This window comes from Carettochelys insculpta, chromosome 17, assembly GCF_033958435.1.
Source record: "Carettochelys insculpta isolate YL-2023 chromosome 17, ASM3395843v1, whole genome shotgun sequence".
In the NCBI taxonomy this organism is placed as follows: domain Eukaryota; kingdom Metazoa; phylum Chordata; order Testudines; family Carettochelyidae; genus Carettochelys; species Carettochelys insculpta.
The window spans coordinates 19198702-19226610 of record NC_134153.1 but is presented as its reverse complement, the minus strand read 5'-3'; the positions used below and the strand labels follow the sequence as shown (position 1 = coordinate 19226610).

The following is a 27909-nucleotide window of genomic DNA, read 5'->3' as shown; positions in this document are numbered from 1 at the left end:
TTATATAGAACCTCAGTCCTAATTATTAGTTATCATTATTAACAATGTATATTACAATGTTTAAAGCTCAACCAAGAATGGGGCCCCATTGTGCAAGACACTGTGCAAACACAGAGTAATGAATGGTCCCTATCCTGTGGAACTTATCATTGAAATAAATCAGACAGACGCAGGATAGGGAAAGGGGCAGATCCCACAATCTGAATGAACAATGTGAGGGCAACAAACACTTAAGTGCAAACTTTCTTGCAGCAGGGAGAGGGAGTGTTGTGGGGGGGTCGAGCTACTTAGGACAGACTAAGTGGGGGACTGTAGGGTTATTTTAGGATGGTTGCAGTATTGCCACCCTTACTTCTGTGCTGACTTCAGAACTGGGTAGACAGAGAGCAGTGACTGTTAGCCAGGCACCTAGAATTGAGAGCAGTACCCTGCCAGCAGTAACACAGAGGTAAGGGTGACAGTATGATACCATGCAGCCCTGGCAGTGCTGCCTTCGGAGTTTGGCAGCTGAAGAATGGCAGCTGCTGACTGAGGCCCCAGCTCTGCAGGCAGAATTGCAGAAGCAAGGGCGGCAATACCATTCTGTGACATCCTTTCTTCTGTGCTGCTGCTTCTGGCAGCATTGCCTTTTCAGAGCTGGGCTCCTGGCCAGCAGCTGCCACTCCCCACCAACTCACCTCTGCCCAAAGCAGTGCAAAAGTAAACACAGCAGCGCCACAACCCCCATACAATAACTTTATGATCTCCACACAACTCCTTTATGAGACAAGACCCTACAATCACCCCATGCAGTGAAATTTCATATTTAAATAGCTGAAATAAAAATGCATTTTTTAAAAACTAGGACAAAATGGACTTTGACTTTGGCAGAGCCCTAATAATAAGCACTGCATGATCTGTACACACATAGCATTATTGCAATGCAGTCACATGTACAGTGAACAGTGCAGCCGAAGACCCATGTCACTCCACATACCCATAGGGGGTGGAGAGAAGAAATTTTGCCTCTGCCATATTGCATCTCTTTTCTTCAGTGCCTGGCTGAGGTCTGGGGCACACCCTTGCATGCTTGTGCCCATGTGCATATACCTCACTGCCCAAATATTCCTTCCATAACCAGGTGTTCCTTTATTGGGTTCCCCTCCTGTCCAGCTCTGACCCTGGCCACTCTTGCCTATTATAGAGGGCAGCAACCAAAACAGCAAGAAAAGCCATTTTCCCCAATTTGGTAAATCACTCAATAATTCAGGAGCATGTGAATACAAGACAGTCCTTAATAAGTAACATCAAACCATATTTTTTGTAATCGCTATTTTAAGAACAGCGCACACACAATGATTTGGAACATGATGCACGTTTACTGCAGGATGTTCAAACTTTTTAAATTTTCTATCTCCTCAAACTTTACATATGCGTTTGAATCAGTCTTCCTTCCACGCCCAAACCTGCTCTTCTCTCGCTCTGGAGGATGCTAAGGAGAGTTAGCTAACGTTTTAATATCACATACTGTTTGCTATCTAGATATGAGTTGTTCATTTTGGGGCTTTTAGATGTGCAAGAGGTTCTTTTTTCTTTCTTTCTTTGCAATTATAGCGTCAGGAGCCACAAAGAAGCCCTAAAAAGAGCCACACACAGCTCCGGACCTGCAGGTTGCAGACCCCTGGCCTATTGCATCCGACTCCCTCTGACCACCACCAGCTCTGCCGATGCTTTCCCTGGCCTAGCTCTGCCACGCCCACCTACTCGGGGCAGTAGAGACAGCCGGGGTAGGCGGAGCTAAAGAAAAGGGACCCGCTCCAGGGTACTGCCTATCGGCGAGGGGGCGAGGTTCAGAGAGGCCGCTGTGTTGCGCATGCGGATTGGGCCGCCGCACGTTCCCTGCACGGGTGGGCGTGGCGGAGGGGCCAGCCTCTTTGGGCTGCCGTCGCGGCCGCTTCGCGGAAGTACGGACGGGAGGCCGGTGGAAGATGGCGGGGGTCGAGAGCGGCTCCCGGTACTCGGAGGGGTCGACGCTTCAGGACCCATTGTCCCGCTTCACCTGCCCCGTCTGCTTGGAGGTGTTCGAGAGCCCGGTGCGGGCCCCCTGCGGCCATGTGTGAGCGGAGCCTGGGGGAGGGTCTGGAGCCCAACGCGGGGCTGGGGCGCATCCCGGCGGAGCGGGGCGGGTTGGGGGGTCGAAGGGCCCAGGGTTGGTGGAGCCAAGGCGCGGGCCCTGGGAGACCTCGGGGGAGCTGTCCCCAGTGCAGGGCCCGCGCACGTTCCCTGCTCTCCCCAGCCCTGGGAGGGAATGGGCTTGCTGATGCTGCAAGTGCCCCGAGGAAAGCTCAGCTGGAGCTTGTGAATCGCAGGGGGCCCAAAACCACAGGGCAGAGGAGCTTTGCCTCAGTCAGGATTGGGCCTTCTGGGATCACTTTCGAGCCTGGGGCAGAAAATCTGCCGGGCCAAATGGGCCGCAGTGGGTGCGGCTATTCCCGGAGGCTAGGCAAAGTTGGAGAGTCAGCAGGTAAATAGTGGGGAAGTACCAGAGTCGGAATCGGAATCGAAAGCGAAGCCGTTGGATTGAAGGCCGCGTTTGCTGGTGAAAGGGAAGTTCAGAATAGGTTAAAGAAGGAGGTCGGTCTTTTTTCTCTTTGGGTATGTGGGCTAATCTGCTGTGAAGTGGTGAGTCTTTTATAGAAACACCAAATAGTAGGCAATTGACATGAGCTAAAGTCAAAAGGAGCTGTGAGTGGGATACTGACGGTGGGGTAGGTAACTTGTTACAAAATGAGATCTCTGACTGTGACTAGAGTGAACCTTAATTACAGCTCTGTCTGTGCTGGGATATGCCGCCTTCCTTTCCAGTAAAACTCAAAGGAGAGGCTTCTGAGAGGAAATAATAGGCCCTCGGGTTAGACCTGCCTAAGGTTAATCATCATTGGCTTGCCTACCTTTGAAATCTGCTTTCATTTTCTACATTAAGGGCAAAGTTATGGTCACAGTTGTCAATTAAAATGTTCTAGTTAATGTTTTCTAGCATGGGATTTTTCTCCACTGGAATATACTTTTCAAAGGGGAAGCAATAATATGCATCCTCTTGGAGATCATGGGATCTGAAGACAAAAGCTTTACAGAGATGGCCAGGCCCCCTTCATTCCCTATATGCATTGAAGTTGGGCAATTTTTAAAGGTTAAATTTCAGTTTACTAAAACTTAAAATGAAAATACTTTTTTCATTTTATTTACTTTGTGTGTTTGACAGCACTTTTGCTTAGTTAGTTTCACTGTGTAATCACTGGTTTTTGCTGTTTGCGTGGGTTTTCCTTTTGGAAACTGAAGAGAAACTTCGAAAAGAGGCACTCTCCCATAAAAAAACAAATGGGTAAGAGCATTCAGGGACAGCAGTATGACTTGAAACTGTTTTTAAATTTACTAGATTTACAGTGACTTGGCTGTTCTTTAGCATAAGACAAATATCAACAGGTTATTTGTCAGTGGGTGTTATCACTTGTGATTTCTCTTTCTTGTAGGGTAGGCCTGTGAGTATTTTACTTGGAATAGTACACATATTCTACATCATGCATTTTTACAAATCATATTCTTCCCATATTAGCTTTTGCACTCCATGCCTGCAGGAATGTCTGAAGCCTATTCGGCCAGTTTGTGGCGTCTGCCGCAGTACCCTGTCTCCTGGCAGTAGAGATGTGGACCTGGAAAAGCAAATTGAAATGACGGAAGCCACTTGTGACGGCTGCAATAAAAAAGTATGAAAGCACAAAAAGAAACTACATAGATGGCTGAAACAGGCGAACAGCTTGCATGGAAATAACATTTGCATGTCAGCTTTCTAGGAATAAACTATCAGAACTTTAAGTTTTATAAATAATTTGCATGGGCTGCATAGAGGGTAATGGTACCCTTTCTCCTGTTCCTGCCTGCTGGTTTTTCATTAGCAAGCAGGTATCAAGTAGAAAATATATAGTTAACATGAAGCTAATGATTCAGGGATAAATTCTGTTCTGGAAATATAGAGCAAAGTGAAAACTAAGAGACTGGCAGTTTAGTTTCTTAATAGAAATAATTTTCAAATAAAGGTATAATGAATAAAAACTGGTTATGCTTGTTTCAGGACAACTGTCTAAGGGTAGTGTTCTCTATTGATGTGAAATTCTCAAGAAGATTTTATTATTCCATATCGTTTTAGTGCATTTTATTTCTAATGGTAGGGAAGTAGTATTTCTTCCTTGGTGGTATTACTAGTACTTTATGTAAACAATGCAGTTTAGGAATTATTGGATACTTGGTGGGGATGTCACTTTTGTTTGGACATATGCCTGGAGGTTTCATCACATTACTTAATCTTTAATTTTTGGAGGATGGGCAGTCTAACAACAGGTGATGCGGGGATGGCACAGAAAAATAAAAAGCACTAATCAATTCTTCTTGTTTTCTTATATGGTACAAAGTGAAACTTCTACAGTTACTATAGTCCAACATCTAATTTTCTCAAGGCAAATCTAATTTAACTAATTTAAAACTGTTTAAGGGACATTGTCATTGAATATACTGTTGCTGTCTATCGTTATTAAATATTCCCTCCCTAGTATATAACATTTTTTTTAGTTTCTCATTTTTGTTGTTTGTTTTCTGTATTTAATTTAGCTTGAGACAGTTTAACAGCACAATGAGTTTCACTTTTGCTTCTGGTTGGTTTATTTTTTTTATGCTGTGATGTTAATGAGCCTCCTACTGAACTGCAGTCATTTTCTAACCGAATGTCCTACTGCCTACATACTTAAACATTTGTCCAACAGAGAAAGAGAATGGGAATTTTCTAGTCTGGTAAAGACTGCCACTCATAAGGTGGGAGATACCAGGTCCAATTCATGTGCACCAATCACTCATTTATCAATAATGAAGCAACTTTCACAAGAGAGATCTTGGGAGCCCTACACTGGAATACCCCATAGCTCTGTTGTTAGAGTGCCCTTGTTAAGAGGAGGGAGGACCACTTCAATCTTTTCTTCTCTGGCAGAGAGGGAATTAAACCTTGGTTTTCCACATGCCAGGCAAGCGTTTAGCCGCTGGGCTAAAAGTTATAAAGCCGGGTAGCAGCACTACTGCTGATGAATGGCTGTCTTCCCCTTGATTGTGAGCACCTCTGAGGCTTTGGTGGGAGACAGATGTTGGATGCTTAGAGAGGCAGAAGTGTGAATGCCCACAAGCAGAAACATAGGAGAATTTTCATACTGAAAATTTTAGGTGTGTACAGAGATTTGCAAGCTTATGTACTTCAGTAAAGCCAAAATTGGGGCTTAGGTGCCTAACCATCTTTGTGAATGCCATCCTTTCCTTAATAGCACTTTAGTGACCAATGTCCTCTACATTTTTCTGGCACGCTTGTAACATATCTCTAGCATAATACTCTGTGCGGTAGATTTTAGAATATGTTATCTGACCGGGAGCCACCTGATCCTGTTGGTGCAGGGAATAATGAAAGGAGGAACTAGAAAATTGTGATTTTCTGCATCAAAAGGAAATATAAAAATTGCAGTGGTTAGGTAAAGAAGGAGTCAGCTGTCCTACGCAATATAACATGTCCATTAGGAGAGTATTCTAGCTTCACTAACCTTTAGCTTCTGTTTATAGCTCCTTTTTCTGTTCTGCCCCATAGGCCAAAACATTTGCCTTTCTACTTCAGTCTTGTCTGGACACGAAGCTTCTTCCTGTAGCCGTTTGTTTGTAGATTCCACTGTTTGCCATTTTTACAAAAATGAATTAAAAATTACTTCGCCTGTTAACTCTATCTTTCTGTTGCTCACTTAGATGTACCTCTCAAAGATGCGTAGTCATGCAGCTTCTTGTTCAAAATACCAGAATTATATAATGGAAGGCGTTAGAGCTGTAACTAAAGAACCACCTCGAAACACAAGGTGATTATGCCTCTTGAACCATTCCCTTTCTCAGACTTGTTAGAGGGATGGTGCTGGGTAACTGAGGTCCACAACTGAGATTTAAGATGAAAGTGGTTTTAATTAACTTGGGGGGAGGAGGAATTGTTTGGTTTCAAATACTCTAGCTTGTTTCACCATTGTGCCAGCAAGTGAGATTGAAAGCAAACAGTATTAGCTCTTCACTTAGTTTTCACAATATTTGCTTGAATGCTTTGATGATTGGTTTTAACTAGGCCCTAATCCTGCAACAGAGTGCACAGGCATACTATTACATTGACTTAAATTGCACAAGCAATTTATTCCAGCATCAGGTCCTAGGTAAGGAAGTGACTGCATTGCTGTATTAATCTGTATTGTAGCATATTTAGCACTTAAATGTGTACTTTATTAAAGTGTATCAAATATAATAAAGAAAGTGACTCGAGAGAGAGAATCTATACTTATGTCTAAGTAGTAATTGTAGATGCTGTGTGTTATTTATGTAAAGAATTGTCCTGTTTAAGATATCCCCTAATAACTACAGGTAAAAAAGAGGCTCTTGAATTAATTTTCCTTGCAAAAGATTTTAGGATTTAACTTGTAAGTGCTGTGTTTCTGAAGCATCATCTTGTCAACTGACCTTGAATAGCTGGAGGTGTAATTAATGCCCCCCCCCCTTTCTTTTTTCTTTTTTTTTTTTTTTTACAGGAATGTTCCAAATCGTTTTACCTTTCCTTGTCCTTATTGCAGTGAGAAAAACTTTGATCAGGAAGGACTAGTTGAACATTGCAAAAAATACCACTCCATGGATGCAAAACAAGTGGTAATAGTTACAGTATCAAACTCAATATAACAGTCTTATGAGGAAATCTGGTTCATTTTTGGTCTTAATGGTAAATTTCTTGGAGACTACAGAACAAAAACTTTACATGCAGAAACATGTGCTTGTCTTTAAGTATTAGGATAATCCTGTTGACTCCAGTAGGACTACTCATGCAAATAAACCTAAGTACATGAATATTTATTTGCAGCATTGGGGCTGAACTGTTAAAAATCTGAACTTGGGTGTGGCATAGTCAGATGTGCTCACTTTAAGACATCCTTTCACATTGTAATTTTTTTCAAATTATTGTAGCCTCAAAACTAAAATAACACCTAATAGTAGTAGCACTTATATAAACCACAAACATTTGGAACAAAATACGTTAGTAACGTCAAACACTATTGAGATTGGGAGGTAGGGAACTGAGGTCAGACAAACTTTCATAAAGATATTAAGGTGTTTTAGGATTAACAAAAAGTATTAACACATGCCTATACAGAATCTTATAAAAACTGATTTTTTTTTTTTTTTTAAAAAAAAAAAAAGGGGAGGGGAATCTTAAACTGCCTGCACCTGCAGATAATCCAAAATGGTCATGTAGATACTCTCTAAATTAGCCTCTACATCCTACAGTAGATCACTAATCTGTAATGTGTTGTGATAGATGAAAACTCTATCTGTACATGCAGGTATAGCAGGAAGAACAACACAAGCTTCAAAATTTAAAGAAATGCTTGTCTTTTTTCCCCACCAGTGGTTTTTGGTAGCTTTAGGAACATTTAGACAGGAATATAGGGTTTTTTCCATGCAGACATGTAAGGAGGAATTTTTTTATTCTTGGAAAAATAAGAGTGAAATATTTCTACAAAACAAGGAACTTTGTTCAATATTCTGGCAGTACAGCTCAAATTTAGCAGTTAAATTCAGAAACCTAAAAAACTGGATCAGAAGAATGCAGTGAGGAGCTAAATAATCTAGTGTTAAACAATTTGGCAAAATGTTCTAAATTTCTTTCCTGTGGTGTGAGAGTATCTTGAGAGAGCATGGTTGTATTTATAATCACCACAAGCCTAGATATAACATTTTTTTCCTTGAATTTCTTTTACGGTTCTTTTGTTTTAAGTCAGATTGGGGGATGTGAGGGGAAAGGGAATTAGATTCTGAGGCAAACATAAATTCCGAAGGGTGTTGTAATAACAATAGTGGCCTCCAAGGAGGTCTCTGGTTCTGAGGACAATCATTATGAACGCATATATAAATGCAATTGAGTACTTGGGTAAAACTTGTTTTCATGGCTTTTTCTCTAAGGTTTGCCCAATTTGTGCCTCAATGCCCTGGGGAGATCCAAATTACCGAAGTGCTAACTTCATGGAACATCTTCAGCGGCGACACCTGTTTTCCTATGATACTTTTGTGGTATGTAATGAAGGCAAACTGCTAAAATTTATTGCTCATATAAGATTTGTTGTGGTTTTGTGTTAAATTATTTTAAAGGTAGAAATGCTACTAATAACTATTTTAGGATAGTCCTTAATATTAGGGTATAGCAAAATGGTGACTGTTACCATATTTTTATAACTGTATTTAAAAACTGCTTTTTTGAACTGCTGCTGCGAAATATGCACGATACTGACACACTCCTGACAGGGGCAACTCACTTTGTTTTTTACGAGATAAAAAAAATACAAAGTATTAACACAATTTTTCTAAGTATCTACACGTTTTGAATTTTGTTCTTATTGGTACCCTATTCAGTTATCATGAATTCAGGTTTCTAATACATTCTGCCCCTTTTGTCTTTAGGATTATGATGCTGATGAAGATGATATGATGGCACAGGTTTTGCTACGCTCCTTGAGGGATCAGTGAACTAAAGTGAGAGAGAAACCATGTGATACCAACCTTCCATTGGGGGGAAAAAAGACAGAATCCCTGACACCTGTCACTTCTCATCCCTGGATGATCTCAGACATCTGAAAATAAATATGGACAATTTCGAAGAGTTGCAGTTTCTTGGCTCCAGTAGCTGATTTCTCCAAATGTTACCAAGGGTCTTATCAGTGTTAGTGGTCTTTGCTGCTGTTCATCCAGTTAGGGTATTTCTCTTGCTCTCTTGACTATCCTTAATGCTACATTGGCATAGCTGCAACTGTGCTGTTGTAGCGCTCCAGTGAATGTGCTGCAAATGCCAAAGGGAGAGGTTCTCTTGTCAGTGTTGGTAATCCACTTCTGAAAGAGGCAGTAGCTAGGTCAATAGAGAGGCTCTTCCGGTGACCCAGCTTTGCCTACACTGAGGGGGTAGGTGGATTGACTTAACTTTTGAATGTAGACTAGGTCTTAGGCCTGATCTATGCTTATAGTGGTTACAAGTGTGAGGAAGCCCATTCCCCTGACCAGCATAGCTGTGTCAACAGATCTCCAAGTGTAGATGTTGCTATGCTGATGTGAGAATGGTTGTGTTGGCATAGAGGTTGTAGTGGCGGTCATATGCTAGCAAAAAAAAAAATTTGATGTAGACATCTCCGCTAATGGGCTATGAGTGTAGATGCATAGCTTAAGGTTAGCCAATCATCTCCACATTACTGCTGCCTGCTCTTGTTTTCCTTCCCCTATCCCTGTATCCTTTTGCTCACCATGTTCATCTCTGATTGCATCAGATCCCATAAAACTATAAAGCTTCAAAAGGGAAATTCCTAAATTGATAGTTGAAGACTATTTTAAAAAAAAACAAAAAAAACCTGAGACTATATACTTCCTGAATGTTGATTGAGCACTGGAAGCTATCCTTGGTCAATGGAAAACTGGTTGTTGGATGAAACTGTCAGAAATTGGTTTGCATTTTAAGACTACCTAAGGCAACCTTGAACTACACTTTCTTTAACAGTTTAGAATGCTGGTAGTCAGCCTAATGGGTGTATGTAATAAATAGTATGAAGTAATGCAATATTACTAATTCATAACAGGTTGCCTAAATAAGTCTTTACATTGTACATGAAATTCTATGCACCTGCATAAGAAACACGTCCACTGTATTTTTAGTTCGGCAGCTGCATGTTACATATTGCCATAAATTATAAATAACCATATTCTGGTGGCAAATTTCTAGCATACAAAGTAAAACTGTATTCAAAAGATAAGAATTCATACTGCTTTTAAAAACTCCACAAGATGTATTTCTCCTTTTGATTAATATTTGACATGACACAACCTGATTTTGCTGTCTTGTCACTTGAATCTTTTTTATATCTGTGGCACTGATTTTTTTTTTCTAGAATTTGAACAATTATGCATTAAATTCAGCCTTTCACTGACAGAGGAATTCAAAAATAAAGCATTTAACTTTTACCTCTACTTTGTTTTTAACTACAAAACTTTCTTGTAAATTTTCATTTCTCCTGTCCTTCAGGGCTGCCTAAGAGTAATAAATTGGATTGATAATATGTAGCATTTATACCCACTTCCTGTATACTTTGTAAATTTTAATAATTGTTTGAACACCTGAGTTTCATTTAAATGATGACTTCAGGTGCCTCCTGAAAGATATTTTAAACAAACTAAGCTGTACTTAGAACATGGTCTTCCTGGAGAGAGAGAGAGAGAGAGAGAGAGAGAGAGAGAGTGGGTGTGTGTGCGTGCGTGCGTGTGTGTATGTGTATATACAGGTATACTTTTGTGGCAGACAGATGGAGAGCCAAGGTACGCAACTCAAATATATACCATACACAAAGGTACAGTGCATTCCACTTAAATGTGTGAATGTAACATGAAGTAATTACTATGCCCTAGGCAGTGACACTTGATTGATGATGTCCATGCTATTGATGGGTTAAACAGAGTAACACTCCAGTACTTCCCCATACACTTGGAGCCAAAAGCTTCATTATTTCATGTCTGTTGGAGGGTGAGCTACAATCTGATGTGAAGTGCTAAAGCTGACTTGGTTTTGTCTAACGGGGACTATTGCACTAAAACTTTGTCTGAAACAAATGAAACCACTAGGGTCTGTACTTTCAGAATTGACTGGTTTGCATACCTGTCTTCTATCCACAGTTATTACTTGAACAAATTAAACACCTAAATGATTGTGCAGTTCAGAACATGCAGTTCTGGAAATTGAGATCCAGAATGTTTTCTTGAGGTATACCCAGGGGAATTATATCAATAATTATATGAGGTTTAATCATCTTTAGAATCCTGGTCAACTAGATGTAACTCAAAGACTGCATATTGGTGACAATAGAATTCAAGCATGTCATCTGCAGATGTCTAATAGTGTGGTTGTTTACGTTCAAGTGGCTCTCTGTTAATGGGCAGCAGTTGATAATGCCTACTAGAAAATGCTCTTTATTTTGGTTTAACTTTTTTTTTTTAAATTGAGAAGTTAGCACTTAAGCTTGAGTAGTGGGGGTCTCATTAATGGCCAAGCCTCTCGTATCTACTGGGTCTTCAACTCACTTTTTTGAGCTGTTCTAAGTAGTGGTTTACAGAGTTCCAGCTAAAGTGGTTTGTTTGTTTGCTCATCCTCTGAGGATGAGGCCAATCTAACATTAAACCATTTTAAATTGAACTTCTTTTTAATGACTGCACATTTAGAACAGACAGTAATGTGCTTGTGTGTTGAATTTTGAAAAGCGTTTCATATGGTTTTTGATACTCTGCTAAGCAGAGATCCTAACATCTTTTGACACTTTTGTGAGGAAGAGCCTGATACTGAATTATACAATTTCTAGGTTCTGGCTTGTACTACCCTGACTAAATCCAGATTTCTGCTAGTATTTAAGTGCACTTCCATGTAATTCTAATAAAATGTTTGTTTCAGAAAGCTTATAGCCAATTAAATGCTCTTATTCTGACTTTTCAAGACAAGGTATAAATAAATTTCATATAACTTACAAAATGTTATCTTTGTGTAAATTTTTGTTAACTTCTCCATTGATCCATATTCTTTCAGGTCCTTCCTGAAGGAAGTCTGTGAGTGGCTACATAACACATCACTGGGTCCAATAGCAATGGATGCAAACACAAAAGACTACAGCTCAGTTTATGCTGAGATATTCTGTACAGGTTTTTTAATATTGGGAGCAGATATGTTGGCTTTAAATGCAAGTGTAAACTAGACGTCTTGTTAAACCAGTGTGGGTAAGCATCATTCAAATAGAGCTGGAAGTCACTTACTGAATTTTGTTTGGTGTACAGTAGCTCTTATCAAGTGCTGCTGTACCAGTGTTGTTAAAGGGGTGTGTTCAGTTTTCTAGTGTAAATGAAGCCTAGTTGGTGTAAAAGGACCTTCCTGTGGCTCTTTAATCATATTCTGTAGCATTTGAACTTTCCTAGTTCATAGTTCTGGCTGTACAGGATAATGTTGAATGCCTTTTGTTGCCATGAACTTTGTCCCCTCCCCTCTTGCAGTGAGATGGACTCTGAAGTTTAATTCAGTTTAATTGCTCATATTAATAGTTTAGCAACTAGTTTTGGTCATATCCTCCCTCTTTTAGCTGAAAGAATAATCCTACACTAAATCAGACTGTAAATATCTTATTGTTGGGTGATTCCTAAACTGGGGGAAGATAAGCACTCAGCTGCCTAAAGTGTGGGTAGTGCCAATGCATGTTCAGTGACTGCCTATGCAAAGGAGCTCTGTATGTGAATTTGCATCAAACAACTGGCAGGCAGGAGGGAAGACAGAGGAGCTTCTTCCTGAAAACCATCCAGTTTGTGGGTAAGATACTCCCCAGGGATGTGGGAGTTCCTGATTCAAATCCCCCATCCTCTGAAGAGAAAGGGTTTTGAACAGGAATCTGCCTGCTCTCAGGGGTGGCTAGGGAATATTCTAAGGAGGGGCTTTGTCAGTCTGTCCTAGGAAGTAGTTCCACTTTAATGCCTGCCAATTGGTTAGGGCCATTTTTTTCCCCCAACTTGTCAGTCTCTAGCAGCAAATATAGGGGTCCTGCCCCATAGGTGGGGTTTAGGTGCTGAAGACAGTGTTAAATGTAGTCCTCTCCTCAGTAGCTCCTATTGTCTCTTAGCATGCTAAGAAGGCTTTGTGGATCATAGGTCAATCACAGATCAAACAACTCTACTCAAAAGTTTGGGGGCTTGCAGCTGCTTATACCTCTTCGTTTTCGTGCTATTTTTAACACCATTACCAGGCTATTCTTTGCAGTATTGAGTGTTAGAGCTGGTCACGTCTGGAGGTTGAGCCCCATGACTCCAATTAGCATTAATTTCATGGCCATATCCCTGTGCTTTTCAGGGACGGTCCCAAAATTTTTTTCATAATGCCTTTTTTACTATTGCATGGAAATTCACATAACAAAGAAGCTATTATAGCCTCTAAACAGCAGAGGGCGCCCTTGCACTCTGTTCTGACCACTGTGAACTGAAGCCATAACAAGCTGCAGGTCTTGCAGGCCTCTTCCCTGATAGCTATCAAACCCCCTTCATTAGATTATTCCTTAGAATGACGCTCCAGGGGCTGTAGGACATAGTATTGTTATAACGGGTGCAAAGCTGGGTCAAACCATTCATCTGACTAAAAGGTCCATATGGCTTACGTGAGGGTTGCCTCACTGAACTATTAGAACTCCCTTTTCATTATGGGAAAGTTCAACTTACAGTGCTGCTCTAAGCACCTGAACATAACTGTAAGAGTTTTGCTGTGCAACAGGAGATTTGAAATTACTTTCTAGAGGATGGAGAATCTAAAAGGAGGGAACCCCAAGTAGAAAATCTACCTTATCCTCTAGCTAATGGAGGATTTCTCCCCGTGGTTTATTAATGACTAGCGGCTCAGAGCTGATGGATACAGACCCCCTCCGTCCCACTCCACCCACCCACCCACACACACACACTCTCTCTCTCTCTCCCCCCAAAGGAAACCACTTAAGTGGATACCCATAAAAAGTCCACCCCAAAAGAGGCAGGCTATCAACGCTACCTGTTCATAGATGCAACCAGCAAGTGTTGGGCAATACCAAGCCCTTCAAGTTAGTAGGACATCAAGGGTGCAAGTATAGTCCAGCTGGAGGTGAACGTAGCAACAGAAAATCAACACAAATGATGCAGCCAGAGATGCATTTTGCACCTCTCAGATTCCACATACCATGAAGAAATAGTAGCTCTTGACTGGGTGACTGGCATTAATTCAGCAGGCTCCTAGCAGACCATCATTGATAATTCTATCCAAAAGCTCTTTTGACTTCTGGACAATCATTCCAGGGATGACATTAGCCCTATAATATTCTTTAGCCTCTTGTTTGTGGAAGGCACATGCTGTTACCTATGTGACCAAATGGCAGCAAATTGCTCCTCCTGATGAAGTCAACAGCACTTTTGCCCCCCAATGGGATTTAACACGTTCACACACACACACCTTTGAGTCAGTTTATTTATATGCTTGTATGTCACTGGCAATAACAGCTGCTCTCCAGCTGTTTGTGCAATGGGGGAAAATTGTGCTTAGACCTAAAATCAAGAAAATGCTTTTATTTTGTTTGTGGAATGCTTTTCTAACAACTTTTCATCCCATGTCATACACCAGGGTTACTTGAAGCACACTACCTACACAAACTAGTTTGTAGGACTCTGAGGATTAGCAAACAAATCTGACATAAAAAAAGTGACCGCAGCTGCTGCTGTGCTCATTCACTTTGGCAGACATCCTAGTAGAAACTGTAGAACACCATGAGGTTAGTGCTGGATGCAAAAGAGAGATTCTATATTGTGCTATTAGGGAATTCTCATGGTGCTCTGTCTTTTGCCTTCCCTTGTTCAGCCATTACCAGACTTCAGCCAACATCCCTGCCAGTGTTGGAACCAACAGGAACTCAAGACTTTCACAGCACATGGCTGGGCCTTGTGCTGTCAAGTTTTACAGACTACAGCAAAGGAAAAATGTAACTCATTTGAGAGGGAAGAGGGTCAGTGCAGAGCAAGAGTCAAAACTTTGGTTGAGCCCTTTAAAGTGAAAAAGAACTTTTCTCTATAGTCCTAGGACACATAGCCAATTATCTTGCTCCTTGGGCAAGCTGGCCAGTAGCCAGCTGAATATCTTTAGCAGGCCAATAGCTCCCCCCCAACCTCAAGCCAAATAAAATGGTGTGTGGCCACTTGCATTCACGTTCTGGTGGCAATTATTCAAATAATCATGGCACTGGGGGGAGGTAATTAACCGTTCTTAAGGAAAGGGGACCCTAGTCAATGTACCCGGCTGACTTCCTGCAGGTGGGGCCCCTCCATCTTCCTCTGTCTGAACTCCTTCCTCTGGCAGCTTTCTCCCACCAACCCCCCACCCCCGCCCCGCAGCTGCCTGTGCAGCGGCCAGAGCCGCATGTGGAGTCCCGGCGGGAGGCAGTGCTGGAAGCCGCAAATGGCTCCTGGAAGAGCTGCACGTTGCCGACCCCTGTGCTACAGGCTCTTTCGTTAAGGAGAAATACTTCAAAGCGAGGGACTGTGGCCCAGCACGTGTCCCATTCGGCCTTGTCCAGGAGACTCGCCCTACGAACTGCAGGGGGCGCTGACTCTGGCAGCGAGATACGCCACTGCTTGAATCAGTCGTTCAAGTTAAGGGATAGACGGCAATTGACTTCAACGGGGTTTTATTGTGGTTTGATTTTATCAGGCTGGGCGAGACAGGCGGCTGGAAAGCAACGTATTGGTCAGGAGCCATCCCAGGGATTTAGTATCGATTCTGGTTTTAAACTCGGTTAACCGAGTTTGTCTTCCCCCAAACCACGCCAGGACTCTGCAGACCGACATCCCCGTGAAACGTATCCCTGTTAATAATTGCCTTCCCCCTGGTATTCATTGCCCCCTGCCGGACTCCCGCCCGGCCGGCCGGCTGCGGGTGCCTTTGAAATGCAGTAGAGGTGTACCTGAGCGGGGCTCAGCCTTTTTCCAGGCTCACGGGTATTCACAGCGGGGGGGTTATTTTGGGGCGACGTGAACGCCAGGGAAGTGGGTCGGGATTTAAACAGAGGCGAAGACACGAGTGCGTGGCGGTGGGAGAGACTCGCTGGCCTGCGATCCGTTGAAGAGTCTCTAAGGATTTTAGTAAAACTGCACAGGGGAGAGCCTTTGGGAGGGGACACGCGCGTCTGCGGCAACTTAAGCTGCACGTTCTATCCTCCAGTCTCTGCTGGCTCCAGGCGCATGGGGCTGACAAGATTCCACGTGGCTCACTGTTACAATTAAAGGCACAGAACATCCCTACGCTGCGCCTCACCTGATTTCTCAAATGCTTTTCTTTACAACGGAGTTTTCCTTCCGTAGATGACACGTATCTCTGGCCCGAGGCACTGCTGCCGGGTGTGTCTGACAGCTTCGATCGCATCATCGCGTTTGTCCCTTTCGCTTTAATCCAGCCCCATCACCCCCGTCGGCGGGATTTCCAGTCTCAGACTGCCGTGGGCAGAAAGCGGGGTAAATTTTATATAAACCACATTCCCCCTCCGGGAAACAATTTACAGCGGCTTTTCCAACCCTCTCGACTATAAATTCCTCCTTAGCTATTTTAACGGTGCCAATCAAACCAAGTCACTTTGCAAACTCTTCAATCCCATTCAGTCAATGGCCCTTCAATTTATGGCCCTTCCCAACGGTCTTCGCCTCTTTCAGCTTCTAATTGTGTCAGTTTTGACTCACTCCAGAACAATGGAAGTTACCAACCCCAGCCTACAAAAGCCTGATCCAAATCCCCCTGAAGTCAATGGGACACGTCAGAGGGCCTTTGGCCCCTGCTTGTAAAAGGAGGCGTGTTCAGTGGGTTTAATTTAATGGGAGTTAGCTCAGCTCCCCTTTGCTGTGTGCCTGCGGGGAGACACGTATTGTGAAACGCCCTGGAAAGGCTTAGCCTGGCCATGGAAGGACCCTGGTTCTGTCCATATTTTAACGAGTTCCCAGCTAGTCCTAAGAGTAAACATCACTAACAATGACCTGATTTGGGCATCCTCTGATTCTCCAAGAACTGATTTGTTCCTTTCCCCACCGTGAAGGTGAAGCTATTGGTCAAGTTTGCATCGATTTATCCTCATAGATTTAAAAGTAGGCTAGTTAAACCAGCTTAAATGGATTGAACCTTTGCTTAATTTAGTCCATCGGGCGAGGCAGCGGGAGGTTTTCAAATACAGCCCTGCCCGCTTTATTCATGGGCTCCGGGCATTGTATTGGAATGCAACTTCCCTGCCACTGGGTATTTCTCCCCCACCCCGTTTTTAATCCGTTTGAATGTGAATCCTTCCAAGCTAGCAACTCATCTTAAAACGTGCTTCCCCACCTAGCAGAGCGCATTAATCCTGACTCATTCGGGTCTGAGTGCAGTTTTCCTCAAGTGCCGGCAGAGGGCGGTGCTGACCCGATCTGGAGAGAGCCGGGAGCGTCTCTCTTCCACGTGGTGGTGCATATGTTTGAAGAGATAAAAAGAAGTGTATATATAGCTGTATGGTAAACATCGCCATGAATTAGGCGAGCTACTAACATCGGCTCGATTCAAGGCGTCTGCCTGGGCATGGCGCAATGAAATTAACAGGCGAGGTGTGAGACCACATTTCTTTGCTGGCTTTTTTGCTTTTCTAGTTTCTATCACCCTGTAAAATGTATCCCCGTTACAGTCCCTTCAGTCTAGCGAGTTTTTAGCGTCTTGCCTGCCCCCCCGCCCCGGTCATGTGCAAATACCAATCTGGCAGCTTGCCGCAAGGCCTCCTCAGACATCTGTGCCAACAAGCCAAATTATCATTCTGGTGGTGGGGATCTAGCCTTCGGCTGACTCCCCCCCCCCACACCTTGCCGGGGGCTTCCCTGGTCCGCACCTGCTGCCCCTGGAATGCGGAGGGTGCAGGTGGCATCTGGCTTACACGTGCGGGCTTGCAGCCTGGGAGCGCGAGCAAAGTTCACCAAAGAGCCAGGGCTTGTCTGGTTGAAATCTGGACTCATGTCGGCTCTGTAGCAGCTCTTTAAAGGCCCACGCTGCTCTGGGGACCTCAGCGCCCATCTGGGCCCGAACAGCGCTTATAGCCTAGGGCAAGTCTCCCCGAGATCTCCGCAAAGGCGGGCCCCAGCGGTCACTGCGGCACAGGGCGGGGGATTTGGTTTCGCTTCAGGAGGAGAGCGGCTGTGATGCTCAGAGGGGATCTGGACTGGGAGTCTGTCCGGGAGACACCCGCACCCCTAGTCCTAGTACCTGTGGGTGACAGTGCGCGCACAGCCCGGGGCTCCCGGGGGCTCCCCTGTGCGTTTTCCACGCAGGACCTCTCCCCGCCCCCAGGAATTCGGGTGCCTTTCAGGCTCCTCTGAGCCCCGCACGGCCGCGGACAATGGGACTCCGCGCAAGCTGCTGCTGTGCCCTGCGCGAGAGCCGCACCGCGCCGCTGGCTCCGGCCGCGCTGCGACTCCGCGCCTGGGCGAGAAAACTCGGCACCTACTGGACCGCAGCATCGCGGAAACCCTCCCGCCGCCGGCCATTGGCCGCCAAGTGACAAGGGGGCGTGGCCGTCTCGCCCCTCCCGGGCCCATATTAGCAGCGGCTCTGGCGCGGGGCCGGGGAGGTGGCCTGCAGCGGCTGGGCGGACTGGCTGGCCGGAGAGGGGTGGCCGTGGGGGCCGCCGCTGCAGCTGGGGACAGTCAGTGGAGCCGCGCCCAGAGCCCCGGTCGCACCATGCCGCGCTCCTTCCTGGTGAAGAAGCATTTCTCGGCCAGCAAGAAACCCAACTACAGCGAGTTGGAGAGTCAGACCGGTAAGGGGGGGCGGGCAGTGGGAGCTGGACGGCGTCCCTGGGCAATGGAGCCTGGGCATGAGCTGGAGGGGGCGCTGGGGGCTGGGCATGGCGAGAGGCGCTGGGGGGCAGGACAAGAGCAATGTCCGCACCGTGACTTCGCCCTGCCGGTGGGCCCCGGCAGCCGGAACCTGTCCGTGTTTGGCCCCGGGACCCGCCTCCGCCACCCACGTGCGACCCTCGCGGGCTCACGGAGTCTGAGGCGCTGCCCGGCACTGGGCTGGCGCCGAGAGGGCTGGGTGCGCTCGGGCCCAGGCATTGAGCTGCCGCCCCTGGTGCTCCGCTCGTAGTGCCGCCCTGCCCGGAGCCCCGGGGAGCCGACGCATCCTCGGCGCGGCCGGCGCTGTGGGGCCCGATTCCGCCCACACCCTCCGTGAGTTCCGCGGGCCCCGGCCGCTCCCCGGCTCTGAACGTGGCTGCGCCTCCCGGCCCTCGCTAACTGCCGCCCGCTCTGCTTCTTCGCAGTGATCGTGTCGCCCTTTGTATACGAGAAGCGCCCCCTGTCTCTCATCCCGCAGCCGGAGGTCCTCAGCCCGGGCGCCTACTACCCGCCGCTTGTGTGGGACACGGGGCTGCTCTCCAACTTCTTCGCCTCGGAGTCGGACTACAAGACATGCGGCGCTTCCCCCAGCCCCGAGCCCAAACCGCTGGACCTGACCTCCCTGTCCAGCGAGGAGGACGAAGGCAAGACCTCCGACCCGCCCAGCCCGGCCTCCTCTGCCACGGAGGCCGAGAAATTCCAGTGCGGGCAGTGCAGCAAGTCCTATTCCACCTTCGCGGGCCTCTCCAAGCACAAACAGTTGCACTGTGATTCCCAGAGCAGGAAATCTTTTAGCTGCAAGTACTGTGAGAAGGAGTACGTCAGCCTGGGCGCGCTCAAGATGCACATCCGAAGCCATACCCTGCCCTGCGTGTGCAAAATCTGCGGCAAGGCCTTCTCCAGGCCCTGGCTTCTGCAGGGGCACATCCGAACCCACACAGGTACCGCTGAGGCCGGGGTTTGCAGCCGCAACAGTTTTGTGTCTTATGTGGGGCGAGATAAAGGCTTCCCAGACCCTGTCAAAGGGCCTTTAAATACCTTTCTGCTAAAATCATGGGGCAGATCAGTAGCAGGTGTAAAGCAGTGTGACTCCCTTCCCTTCAGTTTGCACCCATTAAGATCTGGCCCCAGGGGTTGTAAAGAGTGCATGGAAAGCCAATGTGCATTTCTGCTCAGGCATGCAACTTTTTCAGTGCAGTGGTTTGAGTGTGTTTGCTCTCCCCCCCCTTAAATTTGCTTACCTATGCAAGTCCATGCCTGCTTTCCCCTCCCCCACACTTCTTTCCCTATGAACTCCTGGAGTAAAGTTCACATTGTTTCCTTCTATCTAGCATCAGGGTTGTGGACACTTGAAGGAACTTGACCACCTTGATATTGAACACCGGCCTGTTATCCGGCATATGAAAACCTGAATCCAGGAGGCTAAGCTTAGTTCCAACACAAAAGCATCATTTCAAACCTCATTGATTTCTATTGTTTGGCTAATGGTACTATTGAGCAGGGAGTAGGCAACACTGAAGGCTTATGGTCGGTGTAGGCAGGTGCTTTAATGCAGCAGTGCTGTCAGCATTGTGCACCTGTTACTGTAATGCCCCAGGCAAAGCAACAGACGTGCAGCTGCCAGCCTGTTGAAGCTTTTAGCTTTTAATCCAAGAAGTATCACATTTACAATGCATCTCCCTTAGCATCCTTTGTGCTTGCTACAGGGATAGTTTAATTGTTACTTGGTGCTGATTTCACACCCTCTGAAAGTACTGTAGCTGATGTTTGATGGAAGCTAGAAAGACTTAATTGTGCTTTCTAAATTGAGTGCACACATTTTTCTCCAAAGGAGTCTTTCTGCCAGGAGTTCACCTTCCTTGGGCGTTTCAGCATGGGGAAGTGGATGAACAGAAAAGGAAATAGCTGTACTCCAGTTTCAGAGCCCTCTAACACTGCCTGCGGTGACATAATTAATAATACTTAGTGTTTCATGTGATCACAGCTCTGTGTAAGTGTCAGGTTCAACCACACCAAACCTTCATGGAGAAATATGTGCCCTTAATTACTTTGTGAAACAGTGGGGTTTTTACCTGTCCCTGGCATTACTGTACTTTTCATACAATTTCATGTAGCAGTTTGGGAATGTTCTCTTTACTACTGAATTCCTGCATGTCCTCGGATCTGAGCCAAGTGGATCACAACATACCCATGTACATGCATTTGTACAGAGAAATTTACAAATGCCTTTTAAAATCTCAGTAATATGCAGGACTAATTCAAAGCACTTTCAACCAACTTTGCCTATTGAGTGGCTTGCTCTTTGATATTCTCCATGTGTTGATGCACTATTTAACTGTGAATGCTTCTCTTTGTTTTACAGGTGAAAAGCCTTTTTCCTGTACACACTGCAATAGGGCCTTTGCTGACCGCTCTAATCTCCGAGCCCACCTGCAGACTCATTCAGATGTAAAGAAGTATCAATGCAAAACCTGCTCCCGGACTTTCTCCCGAATGTCACTACTTCACAAACATGAAGAAACGGGCTGCTCTGGAACTCGCTAAAGGCTCTGAATCCCCAAGGACTGTTACATGAAAATACATGTATTGTTACTAGTTTCTATAGGAGGTAGTTTCCTTCATATTGCCATTACAGTGTGTATCAAGCCCTGTATAGTTGGCTGCTTTGGGCCTTAAATGATATTTTTACCATGCTCTTCATCTTTATACCTCTGGTGCAGTTTGAAGGGAAGGCCTGATCCTTCCTCCATTGACGTCAGTGGTGAAACTAATTGACTTCTGTTGCCACAGGATCAGCCCCTCTCCTGTGATTGACTGGGGCTTATAACTGGAAGGAATGAAATGTTTCCATTAACTCCACCTAAATTCAGTGGATGCAGGATCAGGCCTTTTGATATCAGTGTTGGTATTATAGACAGAACAGGTGCCCGTTGCTTTCTGGTGGGACATCTCAGTGGTTAGAGCATTGGCCTTGTAAACCCAGGGTGGTGAATCATTCCTTAAGGGGGCCTTTCAAGGGTCTGGAACAGGTTAGATTACAAAAAAATCTCCTGCTGTGAGTGCAGAGGATGGGACTCAGTGACCTCTCCAGATCCCTTCCAGCTCTGAGATATGTATATCTTCATGTTTCAACTACCTTGCAGGATTGCACCCTTCACCGTGACTTACAGCTGGTCTGAAATATGTATCACAGTTGTCTGGTTTGGGTTGGTTTGTATTTTCTTAATGAAGGATAAAAGCGAAGTGTTAGACATAAATCCCTGCCTCTCCTCAATTGTGTATCTGTTGCCTGCAGAAGGTGTAACTATGCAATAATACAGTATCACATTAATTCTCAAGCAGCTGCTTCTTCCCCAGCACAATGACAATTTGCAATGCCTACCAGATTAACAATGTCCATAAAAGGCATTGGTAGCCATTTCAAACAAGAATCCTGTTTACAGAGCAGCTATGCACTCAAGCACCTGTTAATATGACTCTTTAACAACTGCTTTTCGAGAGAACTGTGACTAATAGCAGGCACTTGTCAGATGATACAATGGTGGCCTGTGCAAAGCATTGGCCATTGACAGGTGTGTGCCAAAAGAGCTATTTATGGTTATTGACAGGTGCCTACTGAATGCATCTTTCTTTGTACATTGTTTTCACTTAATCATAAGAGTATGTTTACATTTCAAAGGTACACTGGTATTTATATTTTTGTGCCACAATTTTGTACTGATGAAACTTTTATATAATTCTATAACAGTTTATTGATATTCAATAAAATGGTTAATTTATAGTCTGGTTTTGTGGCTACTTTTTTAAATGGGGAATGCACACTGAAACCTGCCTAACAAACCACAGGATCAGATGGTGACTACTGAGTCACAGTGACATTGCGGAATTGTGTTAGTGACTGCTTGCTAATGTGAACAAGTCTGGCTCAAAAACTGATGACAGTGTGAATTCCTGAAAGGCTGCTACAGGCCTGCGTAGCCAAAGGTGAATGGCAACAGCAATCTGACCAGAGGACAGTGTCAGTAACATGTCCTGAACGGCCACAAAAAGTGGGTGATGGGTGGTTGTAACTGTGCAGATGTTCTTTGATACATTCATGGTGCAGATTCAAAGAGCCTTTGTTAAAAGTGCATTTTGGGATGTACAGGATGTGTCTTAATCAGAGAGGCAGCTCAGACTTTTTAACTGTGTTGGAGCCAGGGGACATGGAGAAGACATTATTTCACCAAATAATGGAAGAATGTTCTTGAAGGTTACTTTCTAGTGCTCTTTTTCTCCCCTCAGAAATATCCCAATCATTTGCCTCAGGACATTACTCAAGGACCTTAGTCAATGTCACAATTGGAAAGTTTTTCCTTACATGAGCCTGTACCCTTTGTAGCACTGAAAAGGGAAGGACGGCACACAGGCAACATGTGCTGGTGATCTGGCTGTCACCACAGTTTTAAACATCTAGTTTATGACTTGTCTACACTGGAAAGTTAATTTGGATTGAAGTTGAATGTGAATTTAAAGTATGACAGCAATTCCTGAATAGCTCCATGTGTAGACAAGTCATTTAGGGAGTAGTCTGGACAATCTAATGTTGGCATTGCGTAAGTCCTGGGAGTGCTTCTGTTGACACTGTCATGGCTCTCACTGGTGTGGCTGCATCAAAGAAAGCATGTCTGACTTCTCTATCAAATGGATAATAATAACCCTTGTCTCTGAGGTGGAACTTGGCTCCTGTAATGTTTGTGAAATGCTTTGAAACCCTGTGTTGGAAGGTGCCAGGGATACATAAATTACTAGTAAATCATTCATTTTCTCTTTTTGCTGAGCTCAAAAAGTTCAGAAATACTGTCACATGGCACAGTGGAGTTAATATATGACTCCCATACTGAATTAGTATTTGCCGTTGTTCTACTTGCATTAATGGAGGCCTTTTAGGGGCCCAGTCCTTGCACACCCAAAACTCCCATGGCAGACCACAGGAATTTTGGATTGGCCAGTTAATCAGCTGAAGAAGGTAAATCTGTGTTTTACTGACTGGTTTTCCTGCAGACTAAATTTTTTTGTTGCTGTTCCATTTCCCCCACCTATGCTGGTTTTCATGCTCTCTGAGATACAGTTTTGAAATCAGAAACAAATGAGAGATGCTCCACTCCAAGCATTACATGTCTCCATTTCCCCTTTTTTAAATCATTGGAAGTGGATAAAATCAGTTCAGCAGCTTCCAGTCAAATACTTTCTGCATAGTTTCCTTTAGGTTTCAAAAGGCATTTTTATAAACCAGGCAGATGTGTGGCTGTAAAACAGAACAGATCTGCTGCTCAGCCATTCTTTAATTAACTGCTCGCCCAGCACAAACCAACTTTCCCATGAGCTGGGTTCATTACAGTCTATTATTGAACAAGGGAGGAAGTTGGGGTTTTGTTGGTCCCACTCCTTTCCCAACAGGAAACAAATGGTTTCTTTTTTAAAAAAAATTGAAATTAAAAAAGTGAGACAGAGGGAGCATTCCACTAATTACTTTCTGTTTTTCATCTATAAAAGCCTGGATTTGCAATAATAATAAAATTATTAAAAAGGGGAAAAATTCTAGACAGAGGACTATCTGAAGGATGAGGAACGGATGGGTTATAAGTGGATATGCAGGGAACGCACGGGCTCACCTTTTAGCTATAGAAGGTATGTGCCTTAGAAGTGCTTTGAGAGCTTTGATTGGAAGGTACTTGTAACAGCTGAGTGGTTTACTTTTCAGTTCTTTGGCACAAGACTCTTTGGTTATAATTTTGTTTTCTTTTATAACTCTGCGTGTGTGTGTGTGTGTTTAACAGCATATTAAGGACCATAGCCTGTCTTTGTCCCATGCTTGTCATAGCTCAGGGTATAGGGCAGGGGTTTTAAACCCCCAGCCCTGGGGTCATTTATGGCCCAAGCGCATCCCGTCCAGCCTGCAAAATATTTTCAAAAAGCAATTTAATCAGACCCACAGAGCTGCCTGCTGGAGGGAGACCCCCTTCAGGAACTCACACAGCTCCCAGCATTACCTAGGCCCCCCACGCTTACAAAGTCATGGCCGCAGAGGGCGCCACTCAGTCTGGAGAGCTGCTCTGGTTGCCTGTGCCATGATACGAATTGCACTGGTCACGTGGGCATGGGGGATCCTAGTGTGAAGAATGTGGGTCTTAGTGAGGGCGGAATCCCAGTGTGAGGACATGGGGGACATTACTGGGCTACTAGGAGGATTTGAGGATGGGCCCTGGCCCTAAGTTAAATTGAGTTTGAGACCCCTAGTGTAGGGAGTTATCTGAACAAAGAATTCTTTCTCGCAGTGGTTCATATTGCATATACAGTCAAATATACCAACTGGGCATCTAGCAGCCCTGCTCTCTATGGGACTTCTTCCCTGCACCTCCAGCCATCCAGGCTAAATCCTGCCTGTGCCGTTTGCATCAGTGGGATATTATTAATGTAAATAAAACAGACCAACAAGGGTTTGCTCCACAGGGTGTGAAAACTCTTATCTTCTGCGTGGCCGGGCTACCCTGTGGACTATTCTGCTACATTCCAGCGTTGGGAGGCTGCTGGTCTGGATGCAGGGCTTATAGAACTGAGGTATTGGTGGAGGATAAATACAACTGGAAAATACCAGACAAGAAACCCCAGACTACCCTGAAATCCACCAGGGCAAATTATTTGCCCTGCTCCTGTTACAACTATATCCTGGTGCAGAGGGTGGGCCAGATTGTGCCTATAGCACCTTGCACTTCCTGGCCAGTTATCATTGGTGTGATTTAGAGCAGCCTCTAGGCTGTCTACACTATGGACCTTACAGGTGCACTGCTGGCAGGTCTCCTGCTCTATGCCAGTAGGAGGGAGCTCTCTTGGTGGCATAATTAAACCACTACTAAAAAGGGGTGGTAGCCAGGCCTGCTGATGGGGAACAGAAGGTGAAGGGGGCTGTTGCCCCAGGGCCAGGTGATTCAAAGGGGCCCAAGGCTGTCAGCCACTACTGCTGCTACTGCAGCAGCTGCAGTGGCTGGAGCCCCAGGCACTTCCAATAGCTGCCAGAGCCCTGGGCAGTGTGGGTTTTAGGGGGTGGTGAGGGACAGCTTCTCCAGCCCCACCCTTTCCAGAGCATGGAGCTGCCCCCTCCATCTTGCCCAAGGGCCCAGCGCGTCTGCCGGCTTGCCTGGCAGTAGCTATCTCATCAGGAGACATGCTTCTGTGACAGCACTGTCAGGCTGGTGCTTTTGTCGGTGAAACTGATGTTGGTTGGGGGTTATCTTTTTTCACATCCCTGACTGACAAGTTTTGCTGACCAATGTACTAGTGTGGACATAGCCTAAAGGTATTTAAATTAAGCCTGGGTCCAACATGCATCTCAGTCTAACTCAGGATCAGGGAAGTGGCTTAGATCCATCTCCCCTCAGTCCCTTGGAATCTCTGGCACTCACACATCAGCCAGAGCCTTGGAGCTGCTTCACTACTTTAAAAACACAATTTGGACTGCACATAAGACTCTGGAGAGATTATAAAGTCCTTTTAATTTTTATATACAGTTTTTCTATTGTGTCACAAACAGGTGAGAACTTACATCAGGTCAGTGACACTAAGAGATCACTTTTAAGTGGGGACCAAAGTTGACAGGGGATTGAGCATTGGAGTGAGACTCAGGAGATGTGGTTTCTATTCCCATTTTTACCACTGGACCATGGGGTGACCTTAGGCAAGTCATCTCAATTCTTTCTGCCTCAGTTTCCTCATATGTAAAATGGGAATAATGACACTTAGGGCTTGTCTACACATATACTTTTTAGAGTCAATCAGTTAAACTGAAGTTAATTAAGGAAGTGAATTAAACTAAGCTGTATTAAAGCCACCTGAATTCTGAATAAGAGCTCCCACAATGTCTTAATGCAGTTTAACTAATCCACTTTAAATTCACACCTTTGATTAATTTAGATGCGGTGTCTTGAGTGTTCTAGTGCAGACAAGCTCTTAACTCTTTTGCAAAGTCTCTGAGATCTACTGATGAAAACTGGTAGGTGTTTTAATTACTCAGTTTTCTCATTTGTCTTTTGCACAAAATACTTCTGTGTTAGCTCTAATGTCATAATAATGAGAAAGTGATGCCTGTTCTGAAAAGACTTTGCAGTCCCAGAACACCTCAGCAGCCAGGCAGTCATCCCTGACTCACTAACTGGCTCTGTAAAACCTGGCTTTGATGACTAAGGCAGAGAGAGGTTCATGTTGAAGTATTGGCTTTTTTTAATTTCCAGAAATAAACACACTGTAAAGCTGGTCTCTTGAGCCTGTGTGTTGGAGCCAGGTAGGAAGGGCAGTAGTTTCTGAGGAGGTTGGGGGGGACCCATGATTAACAGGAGGAGCCATTTGGTGACCACCTTGTGTGACCATCTGCAAAAGATTATATTGTCAGTGCTAATAAAAGCTGGGATTCAATCAACTTAACTCCAGGTATCACACAAGGCCCCAGCCCACAAGGGGCTGCAATTGTTGAAGATCATGAACCCCTGTGAGCAGGGTTTGTTGGTTCTGCAATGACATTCTCTTCGGGCTGGAATTGTTTTGTTTTGTGTTACACTGACAAGGTGTTTGAACTCCCAGTTTTAATTTCCACTTACTCCGAAGGACCTTTCAAATGGGCCCATATGTTCTCCCTGCTGTTGGAAAACCAAAAAGTGCATTTCTTCCTGGGCATGCACCACCCACGGAGAGAATTAAGGCTGATCTGAAAGCAGGGCTAGTGTCTTTACCAGCAGACCAAGAGAAGGATGTGTTAAATTGCCACAACAAGGAACAGCTTTGGAGCTTCTGGTGCCCCAAGCTACTCTAAATTACACTGCCCCATACAGGGTCAGAGATAGAAGAGTTTTAAGGAAAACAAAAGCTTTAGGATTTCACTTTACTTCAAAAGAATGTTGCCTAAAGAAGTACCCTTCCCCCATCTCCTGCTTCTTGCAGCACTGATGCTTGGCAGAGTCCTTGGGATCCTCGCTCCATTTTTATTCAAAACTCCGAGTGAATAATACACCCTCTTCCCACTCCTTCTCCTGCCTGCTTTGGCCTTTCAGGGCAGGTGGATGCAGTGTTCAAGTTTCCTTGACAGATCACTTTCTGCTCCATTTGGGGTCTCTGCTGAGTAACAGGCCAAATCCTCAGGCCCTGACTCAGTTTTTACTCAAGCAGAACTTTCATTGTCCTTACTGGGAGCTTTGCTAAACAAATACTGAGCCAGGGTCTCACCATTTGGCTTGTCATCAACCTAAGGTCATTTATGTGTCTAATGGGGATGACTAGGATGTAGTCTTTTTAAAAGTCCTGTGTTTAAGACACATGCCTGGGCTGTTAAATATGTGT

At 44.9% G+C, this 27909-nt stretch overlaps 2 protein-coding genes across 2 annotated transcripts; both read left to right on the top strand.

Moving 5' to 3' along the window:
* The first annotated feature begins 1917 nt into the window (after positions 1 to 1917).
* On the top strand, positions 1918 to 11626 carry RNF114 (ring finger protein 114). Its single transcript, XM_075011922.1, has 6 exons — positions 1918 to 2095; positions 3593 to 3743; positions 5806 to 5912; positions 6621 to 6735; positions 8044 to 8151; positions 8539 to 11626. Exons 1-6 carry the CDS (start codon positions 1968 to 1970, stop codon positions 8602 to 8604), a joined length of 675 nt encoding a protein of 224 aa, XP_074868023.1. The 5' UTR covers positions 1918 to 1967; the 3' UTR covers positions 8605 to 11626.
* Positions 11627 to 18294: 6668 nt separating this feature from the next.
* Positions 18295 to 22322, top strand: SNAI1 (snail family transcriptional repressor 1). Its single transcript, XM_075011534.1, has 3 exons — positions 18295 to 18464; positions 18969 to 19484; positions 20906 to 22322. Exons 1-3 carry the CDS (start codon positions 18386 to 18388, stop codon positions 21085 to 21087), a joined length of 777 nt encoding a protein of 258 aa, XP_074867635.1. The 5' UTR covers positions 18295 to 18385; the 3' UTR covers positions 21088 to 22322.
* Positions 22323 to 27909: the final 5587 nt, after the last annotated feature.

Bases quoted from the DNA above. Each gene is read 5' to 3' on its own strand.
- RNF114 (XM_075011922.1), top strand. From the start codon at position 1,968: ATGGCGGGGGTCGAGAGCGGCTCCCGGTACTCGGAGGGGTCGACGCTT. The intron at 2,096-3,592 runs GTGAGCGGAGCC...TTCCCATATTAG, and splicing joins CGGGCCCCCTGCGGCCATGT to CTTTTGCACTCCATGCCTGC. The intron at 8,152-8,538 runs GTATGTAATGAA...TTTTGTCTTTAG, and splicing joins TTTCCTATGATACTTTTGTG to GATTATGATGCTGATGAAGA.
- SNAI1 (XM_075011534.1), top strand. From the start codon at position 18,386: ATGCCGCGCTCCTTCCTGGTGAAGAAGCATTTCTCGGCCAGCAAGAAA. The intron at 18,465-18,968 runs GTAAGGGGGGGC...GCTTCTTCGCAG, and splicing joins CGAGTTGGAGAGTCAGACCG to TGATCGTGTCGCCCTTTGTA. The intron at 19,485-20,905 runs GTACCGCTGAGG...TTTGTTTTACAG, and splicing joins GCACATCCGAACCCACACAG to GTGAAAAGCCTTTTTCCTGT.